General features: G+C 32.6%; 1 protein-coding gene across 1 annotated transcript; it reads left to right on the forward strand.

Moving 5' to 3' along the window:
- The first annotated feature begins 1,898 nt into the window (after positions 1 to 1,898).
- On the forward strand, positions 1,899 to 5,215 carry LOC113069132 (membrane-spanning 4-domains subfamily A member 4A-like). Its single transcript, XM_026242131.1, has 7 exons — positions 1,899 to 1,949; positions 2,764 to 2,955; positions 3,141 to 3,260; positions 3,366 to 3,422; positions 4,132 to 4,305; positions 4,451 to 4,588; positions 4,683 to 5,215. Exons 2-6 carry the CDS (start codon positions 2,788 to 2,790, stop codon positions 4,586 to 4,588), a joined length of 657 nt encoding a protein of 218 aa, XP_026097916.1. The 5' UTR covers positions 1,899 to 1,949; positions 2,764 to 2,787; the 3' UTR covers positions 4,683 to 5,215.
- Positions 5,216 to 9,234: the final 4,019 nt, after the last annotated feature.

Below are 9,234 nucleotides of genomic sequence, written 5' to 3' on the forward strand. Positions count from 1 at the left end.
AAATAAAGGCATAAACAATTTAAGGCCCTTCTCAATCACTTTCTGATGAATGAATATTCAACTAGAATTATTGTGTGTTCTGATCATAGACACATCTCTTGGTTCTTGGTGCCATTCACTCATATAACAAATCTTCAGACAAGTCTGCAAAACTTTAAGCACATTATCCAATTTATTGAAATTTTAAAACAAACTTTTTACAAAATGCTACACATCTGTACATTAGACTCATTCATACATAATTTGTTCACCTGGGGGTGGAGATCTCAATGTTTTTAGTGTATTATTTTTAACCCCTTTGCATTTCTTTTTTTATATTGCTACTGCTAACATACCTAATTTGATCACTTATAAATTAAAACAATGTTTTGAGAAACTTTTTTCATCCTTTCATTTAATATATACTTTAATATAGCTTTAATTCTATAACACTTTATATATCAGCAGTAGTAAGAAATTCAAAATCTGCTGGAAAGCAGTTCTAGATGCTCTATACTTGATAGTGTCATTATACAGCCCAAGTCAGTTCAGTCTTGATTGTTCACATCAGTAACTTTAAAGTAGGGGTGTCCCTGACTAAGGATTGTCATAGTCAAATCTGAATTTTAGAATCTTGCAGATATTCGACTGATAGTCAAATCATATGTTTGGGGGTGGGGCAAAATACATTAACAAGAGACAAGTCAGACAGTCGACTATCATAATTACTGATGTTAACACACAGGGAAAATGTATAACGAACACCTTGCAGATATAAATTGGGTAAATAATGTTTCATGTTTTGATTAACAGATAGCTAACACTTAGCGTTGACATTTTACAATTGTGCTCTCATTATAACGTTAGCCTAAAATGTTAGCAGTTAATGTTCTGCATTTCTGTTTTGAGCTGCTCGAGCTGAAGATGACCAGTAGAGTGACGCATTTGATAGTAAGTTTTTAATCAATGGGATACAACTCATAATTTCATATAGAATACGCTTTGTTATTTATGCAACAATGAACAGAAACACGGCAGCTAAACTCAAAAAATGAATAGCATTTCAGTATAATGGTCTTCTCATTATAATTATATGTATATAACAGTTCCATTCATAGTTAATAATATTCTGCACTGTAGTTTGGCCTGCTTTGCGCTATGCGTTGAAGAGATATCACTGGAGTACTACAATGAAGCGCTAGACTCAAAACCAAATACATCTAAAATCAGGTAAATAATATATCCATGATATATATACACCAGATGATATGTTATGAAATCATTTGTACCCTACCTGTTCGAAAAAATCCAGCCTCTGCCTGTGTCAGTTTGAGTCTTGGTAAAGTTTTAAATCCCCGCCACCAAGATGATCCTCGAGATTAGATTATGGCCACGGATTATGGAAAGTGAAACATAAACCTATAGAGGTGTTAGGATATGTTCACACACTTTAAAATATTAATTTTATTTTTTTTCTTTCTTTTGAGATTCTTACAGCTTTATCATAATAGGCTGTATTTTAAATTATTGGGAGAAAACCAGTAGTACTATGTGAAATCAGACATTTCTTTCCCATATAGTCAAAATGGCACAATCAATAACACCCCGCAAATATTCGACTGTTAGATTGGTAGTCGAATTTTTACACATACAGTAGTACATGTAGGTTTCAATGCTGTGACAAACTTTTGCATCTTGTGTGCATGTTTTGTGGTCTTTTGTTCAGTTTAGAGGCAATAGTCAGGAAATTTCAGTAATTGGAGGCAATAATAAAAAAAACCACTATAATCAAAGATAATGTTGCCATCAGTCACAATATTTTAGGAGGAAGGACATCAACATAATCCTTAAAAGTATCAACAAACTCATATGACTTAAGCTCCTCCTTAGCAGTTCTTCACAGTCCGCACACACAAAGATACACCAGAAGGGTTGTCAGACATCCATCACCACAACTCATTCCACTTCAGGTAAAGATTTTCAGTGATCTTTTTAATTATAAAGCCTATATGTCTATACACATCTTGATATACATAATTTAAAAATAACCAATAACTTTTGTGATCTTTCGATTGTTTTACTATAAGTTGTCTATTCATATACATTGATACATAAAATTCCATTTGAAGATTTTGAGATTTGTTTGGGCATTCAGCTACAAAAAATAGTACTAATATAATTAATTACTTTGAAAATGTTAATAATCAAAAGAAATGTGCAATAATACAAAATGTTTGTGAAAAATGTTAAATTTGCATTCTGATCTTTCAGAGAAAAAAAACCTCCAAAGGTATCCTTGTCAAAAATACAGTATGTATTTACATATCTACTGACTACTGATTGAAACCAGTCAGCTGTGCACAATTTCAAGATCATTTTCGATTTATAAATGTCACAGCTGGTAGACAGCTGTACGTACGTGTTTTTGTGTGCACGTTCATTTTGTATCGCACTTATGTACTTTTGAGAAAATAAATTAGAACAAATTTAGGATGGTTTATACACAACATTTTATAAATGAGGCTGCTGGAGCAGTGAGCAGCCATTTGCTGTGTGGCACTCGGGGAGCAATTGGGGCACCTCAGTCATAAGTATTGAGGGTGGAAGAAAGTGCTATACATTCACTCCTCCCACCTACATTACATGACAGTATTGAAAATAGAACCCCCAACCTCTTTGGTTATAAGTCCTACTCTCTAACTATTTAGCAACAACTGTCCCAAAAACTCCACAAATAAGATTATTAAATCATATTATTAATTAATGATTAATGATTAATTACAGGTGAAATCCAAAAGTTTTCTTAGAATGGAAAACAGCAATGTCATCACATCTGACAAAGCTACAGTTATCATCCAAGTAAATCCACAGCTGGGACAAGATACTGTTATCATTGATGATGGACAGCAGACCAGAGGAACATATCACAATACAGGTCTTAAAGGATTTTTCAAAGCACAACCAAAGGCACTGGGGGTAATGCATTTTATGAATTCTTCTAGATCATCTAAAATTAGAACAGTCTTTTTTCATTAGACATTTTGCAAAGATGTGTCTTGGTCTGACTCCCTTTCATGCATTAAACATCAATATATCTTATATTTTTGTGTTTCCAAACATAAATGTTGTGTCATTATGGATAAAACACATCTGCTCTCTAGACCGTACAGATAATGACTGGAGTGATGCTCTTCTTACTTGGTATTGTGCTCACTGCAAATTTGGACAGATATGGAAGTATTATTGTCATTAGCGGCATCACTTACTGGGGATCTTTCATTGTAAGTATCATTTAATGGGTGTGCTTTATTTCCCTTTTGATTTTAATTTCCACAATTAACTTCTAATATGTAACATGTTTAACATGTCCAATGTTTTTTTCTCAGTACATCAGTACTGGGTCTTTGTCTGTTGCAGCGCAGAATAAACTTCATCCGTGTGTGGTATGTACATATAATGTGCTGAAATCAGTGGGTGATAACTCTTCTGTCACTTCTTTATTTGTACATCATGACATTGCTCAACTAGCAGCAGTCCAGAAATCATCTGTTAGTAGTAAGACTCTCATTGTGTTTAGACTGATAAAAGATTAGACATCAGATACACAACTGACCTTGCCTTACTCATTATTTTCAATAGTTAGAACCACAACGCCCTTTCAATCATCTGTTCTTTAAGTGAAGACTATATGCAGTCAGATACAATGACCACTGTGATCTTTTCATCTTTAAGCAAAAAATAGCAACAAATACCACAACGGTATTTATTTATTTATTTATTTTTGCTGACTTAATATAGCGGCATTTATATTTACTTGGTTTTAAACGAAAAACTATTTATTTTCACACAAATTATGTTGCTTATATGTTAATTAAAAAAAGATCACCATATATTTTGGGAATAAAAAATACCTCAGTGGCCTGAGACTAGTATATTCTGTTACTACAAGAGAAATACCTGTTAGTACAGCCAGTGAGAAACAAACTGTGTAGCTGTTGTTTCTTCTGGGACATTAATTTAAGCTGGTTTTATTTTATTTTAAATGAGACATTTATGCAAAACAGGTCTTATTGTGCTCATTAATACTTTATAAAGTTGTACAAGTGTATTCCATTAAAATTCTTGTCTTGTTTAATGCTTTTCTTTCTGTAGGTGAAAGCCTCTCTTGGAATGAACGTGATCAGTGCCATTACTGCAGCGATATCCATTCTTCTGATTAGCATAGGTATAGGACATTTTCCATGGTGGCATAGTTGCTATGACAATAGCTACAATAGCTACAATAGCTACAACAGCTACAACAGCAATTACTGTCAACAATCTAAGGTACTAAATGTACAATGTGCAATATTTTGTTATGTGAATTGACATCCTGATTTTTTAGATTATGCCATCAGAATAAACTCAATATAACTGGTGGGATGTTATTTGTGAAACTGCTTTCATATGTGGGAATGTTGAATGTGTTTAGACATATTCTCTGGGGATCCTTGGAATATTGCTGGTGTTCTCCATCCTTCAGTTCATCATCTCCATCTGTATCTCAGGATTTGCCTGCAAAGCCACCTGCAATACAAACTCGACAGTGGTCAATGTGGCATTAAAATAGGTAAATTTGTGGCGATGATGCAGTTGCTATATGCTTTTTTATGGTAGATCATGCTAAACTCTTGTGCACTAACATATCTTGTCTGTTACTGCAGGGATACTGAGCCACAGTGAGGAAATCCTATCATCCAAAAGTTGCGAGGAATAATTTATTTCCTTTATTTTTCATTTTTGAGAGAATACATATTTTATAATTATTGGAAAATTGACCTCCAAACCCTGTTCAAACACACATGAAGTTAATGAATCTATCAAGCTAGTCTGCAGGATTTCTTTCTTTCTTTCTATTATAATGCAAACAAGATATGTTTTAATATTTACATGTGAAAAATAGGTCTCAAAACTGTATTCTTAAATGTACACTCTTAAAGGTGCATTAATGACCCATAAACTGTTTAATACATAAATATGTATTACAAACAAACCTACAAACACAAATGAATAAACAACCATTCCTAAATATATATTATAAACAAAACAACAAACACACCGGTACATAAACACCAATAAATATCATGCATTTATATACATACACGTTAATTTAATAAAAATAAAATAAATAATTAGGCATTGTGTTTTATATCGGTTTTGGCATTATGATACATTACACAGTTTCAGTAAATGTCAGGGTGTCTCTCAACTTTGAAGCATATTCAGTGTTGAAGTTAAAGAATAGAGGTGTGTTCACATTGTGTACTTCACAGACCTCCTCCTCCACTTCCATCATGATTTCTTAAAGAAACTCTGCATCCAAGGCATGTCCCTTTACAAACAACACAGGGTTGGGTGTATCTGGTTCCTAAACAAGGAGAAAATAATGAATAATGTTATACTATAACAATATTCAGTAGTTAATGTGAAATATGATAGATTATATATATATATATATATATATATATATATATATATATATATATATATATATATATATATATATATATATATATATATACACATACATATACATACATACACATACACAGTACAGACCAAAAGTTTGGAAACATTACTATTTTTAATGTTTTTGAAAGAAGTTTCTTCTGCTTATCAAGCCTGCATTTATTTAATCAAAAATACAGAATATAATAAAATAAAATACTATTAATAATAAAATACAGAAAATACATTGTGATATATTATTGCAATTTAAAATAATTGCTTTTAAATTTATCATACTTTAAATTATCATTTATTTCTGTGATGCAAAGTTGAATTTTTAGGAACATTATCACATGATCCTTTAGGAATCATTCTAATATGATGATTCATTATCAAAGTTGGAAACAGTTCTGCTGCTTAATATTTTTCTGAACATCTGATACATTTTTTAGGATACTTTGATGAATAAAAAGTAAAAAAAAAAAAAAAAGAAGCTATGTTTTTAAAATATAAATATTTTGTAATGACAATATACACTACTGGTCAGTACTTTGGGGTCAGTAATCTTTTTTTCTTTCTTTTTTTTTTAATAAAATCTATCTCTCTCTCTCTCTCTCTCTCTCTCTCTCTCTCTCTCTCTCTCTCTCTCTCTCTCTCTCTCTCTCTCTCTCTCTCTCTCTATATATATATATATATATATATATATATATATATATATATATATATATATATTTTTTTTTTTTTTATAAATGCAGTTACTTTTAACCTTTTATTCGTCAAATATATTAGACAGCAGAACGGTTTCCAACACTCATAATAAATCAGAATATAAGAATGATTTCTAAATGATCATGTGATAGACTGGATGTTACATGTGACACTGAAGGCTGGAGTAAGGATGCTGAAAATTCAGCTTTGCATCACAGGAATAATTTTTTTTTAAGTATATTCAAATAGAAAACTATTATTTTAAGTTGTAATAATATTTCACAATATTACAGTTTTTTCTGTAGTTTTAATCAAATAAATGCAGGCTTGATGAGCAGAAGAAGCTTCTTTCAAAAACTTTAAAAATAGTAATGTTTCCAAACTTTTGGTCTGTACTGTATATATAAAGTTCCATTAAATAATCCCATTCTAAATACAAATGTTTAGAAGAAATCATAACCAAAAGAAGGGGTTGAAAAAGAACAAATTATAGATTTAGATATTATGGATACAAATACTCTCACCTCACTGAAGTGGAAACAGAAGGACAGCGGCAACCACTGACACATTTAATAGAAAATTTGTTGAATTGAATATGGCATACTATGTTTCTGATCATTGTGATTCTTAGCTTTACTATTCATGCAAATCAGTGATTTATTACCTTTGTGTGCCAAATAAATACAGATTTGTTTTTCTTCATCCAGCTCAGTAACAGTATCTCCCCCAGCTGATCTTCTCTGGCTCTCGCTGATCTCTGTTTGTGTCTGTGACTCTTATCCAAACTGACCTTGACCTCTTTAGATACAAATCTTGACCAGATAGATCCTCCATCTGCAAAATAAATAAATAAACATATACATGAAACATTCTCACAGGATAATAGAAATGTAAATATTGAAGTGTCACTTTATTTTTAGCAAACCTCTAGAATGGTTGCAATATTTGTGATGGACTCTTGCTAAAATTATCTGTTTTCTTTGCTGAACCTGCAGCAAATGTTTTCTTCAACATTAATCAAATGTGATCTTTCTGTTTTGAATTAGTTTTTAAGCACATCCTCTGCCAGTCTTTTCTCTCAAGAAATATTATTTAGTAACAAGGGCTGAAGACAGTTTGTGTTCACCTATTGCATACCTGAAAATAGAAAAAAAAAATTTTTTACCTAACATTTTTATTTGTATTTTTATATGTGCCTTTAATCAACCAGACTTGAATTATTTTTGATCTTGTTTTCTTTGTCCTGTCAAAGAAAAATCTCTGGTCTTTGTTGTTGCCAAAAACAAGCAATATGTTGTCTTGAGATTGATCCAGGTAGAATATATACAGAACAGTCCTACAAAAATGAAAGGTGCATGTTAGTATGGTAAAAACAGCTCAATGATTTGCAAAGATATAGTTCGGGAAAGCATATGTGGTCACCTGACCTGACCATCACTCCTAATTGAGCATCCCATTAAAAATAGGAATGCAATAAAGTTGCTTTGTAATAACAACCAAATGCATAAATATAAGAAAATGTCAAAGTCAATAAGTTCTTCTGTACATCCCATTAAACAATTACAATGGTAAATAATAATTTATGAAGGGTGTCCACATTTTTTAAAACACATTCTAGAATAACTTACTTGTGGTGTCTGTGGTCTTGCTGGTATCTCAGTCTTTAGGTTTTCTTGTAATCTTATAAATGTAACTTCATCCTTCATTTTTGGGAATATTTAAGCTTTTGTAGTCTTAGGTTAATTAAAGTGTCTCCATCAATTTCATTATTTGTTAAAACAACAGGAGTCATAAAATTATATGTATAAAGTTTTATTTGACATACTACCTTAATAGGGAGAACGGTGTCTCTTTTGAGGATTGCTGATAATAGTGTCCTGTTGTTATCCAGGTTTAGTTTTTAAGGAATAAAGTAACGCAAGCAATCAGTGTAGCTCACAGCAAGCTCTGTTGGTGAAAATAATCAATACACGAGTGCTCTGTTAACCAGCAGGCTAAAATAAAAAAAGCATTATTCAACACAATTAATAAACTTACCAAACCTCCATCTCATGTTGCTCTAGCTTCTGATGAACTTTGCACTTCATTCTTGGCTCACATGCTCGAAAAGACAGATGCCGTAAACCAGTGCCTCTTTAATGATGCCAGTAACATTAGTCATCTGCCGAATCAACCTTGTCAATCCCTGCCTTTTTTCTCTCTGTCTACTCCTTCTTCTGTCTCTGAGTTAATCTTGAAATCCAACCCTTCATCTTGTCATCTTGACCCTGCTCCTACTACTCTACTGAAACTTTGCCATTCAGTTATTTCTGCACCTATCTCTCACTTCATCAATGCTTCTCTTACCTCTGCTTCTTTCCTCTGTCACTCAAAACTGCAGCTGTTACCCCTGTTCTCAAGAAACCCAACCTTGACCCCTCAGTTTTAACTAATTATCGTCCCATTTCAAATCTCCCCTTCATAGCTAAATTACTGGAAAGTACTGTTGCCTCCCAGCTTCAGTCTTTTCTAGTTGAAAATAATCTTCTTGATCCTTTTAAATCTGGTTTTCGCCCTATGCATAGTACTGAAACTGCTCTAGTTAAGGTACTAAATGATCTGCTTCTCTCTGGTTATTCTGGTTCTCTGTCTATGCTTTTGCTGCTCGACCTCAGCTCTGCCTTCGATACCGTCTCCCATCAACTACTCATTTCACGCCTTTCGGATGTGGGTATTTCTGGTGCTGCTCTTTCCTGGTTCTCCTCTTATCTCTCTGACAGACTGTTTTACATTTCACTTCAGAATTTTCGCTCACCCACTGTCCCCCTGAAGCAAGGTGTCCCTCAGGGATCCGTTCTTGGGCCATTATTATTTATAATCTATATAATCCCTCTTGGTCAGATCCTCCGCCGTCATGGTTTTAATTATCATTTCTACGCTGACGACATTCAATTATATACTACCTGTACATCAACTTTATCTTTCACAACTGACAAAATCTCTGCCTGTGTACATGAAATAAAAGATTGGCTTCATTCAAATTTTCTAAAACTTAACATGGACAAAACTGAGATTATTTTC

This window comes from Carassius auratus, chromosome 5 (genome assembly GCF_003368295.1).
Source record: "Carassius auratus strain Wakin chromosome 5, ASM336829v1, whole genome shotgun sequence".
NCBI lineage: Eukaryota > Metazoa > Chordata > Actinopteri > Cypriniformes > Cyprinidae > Carassius > Carassius auratus.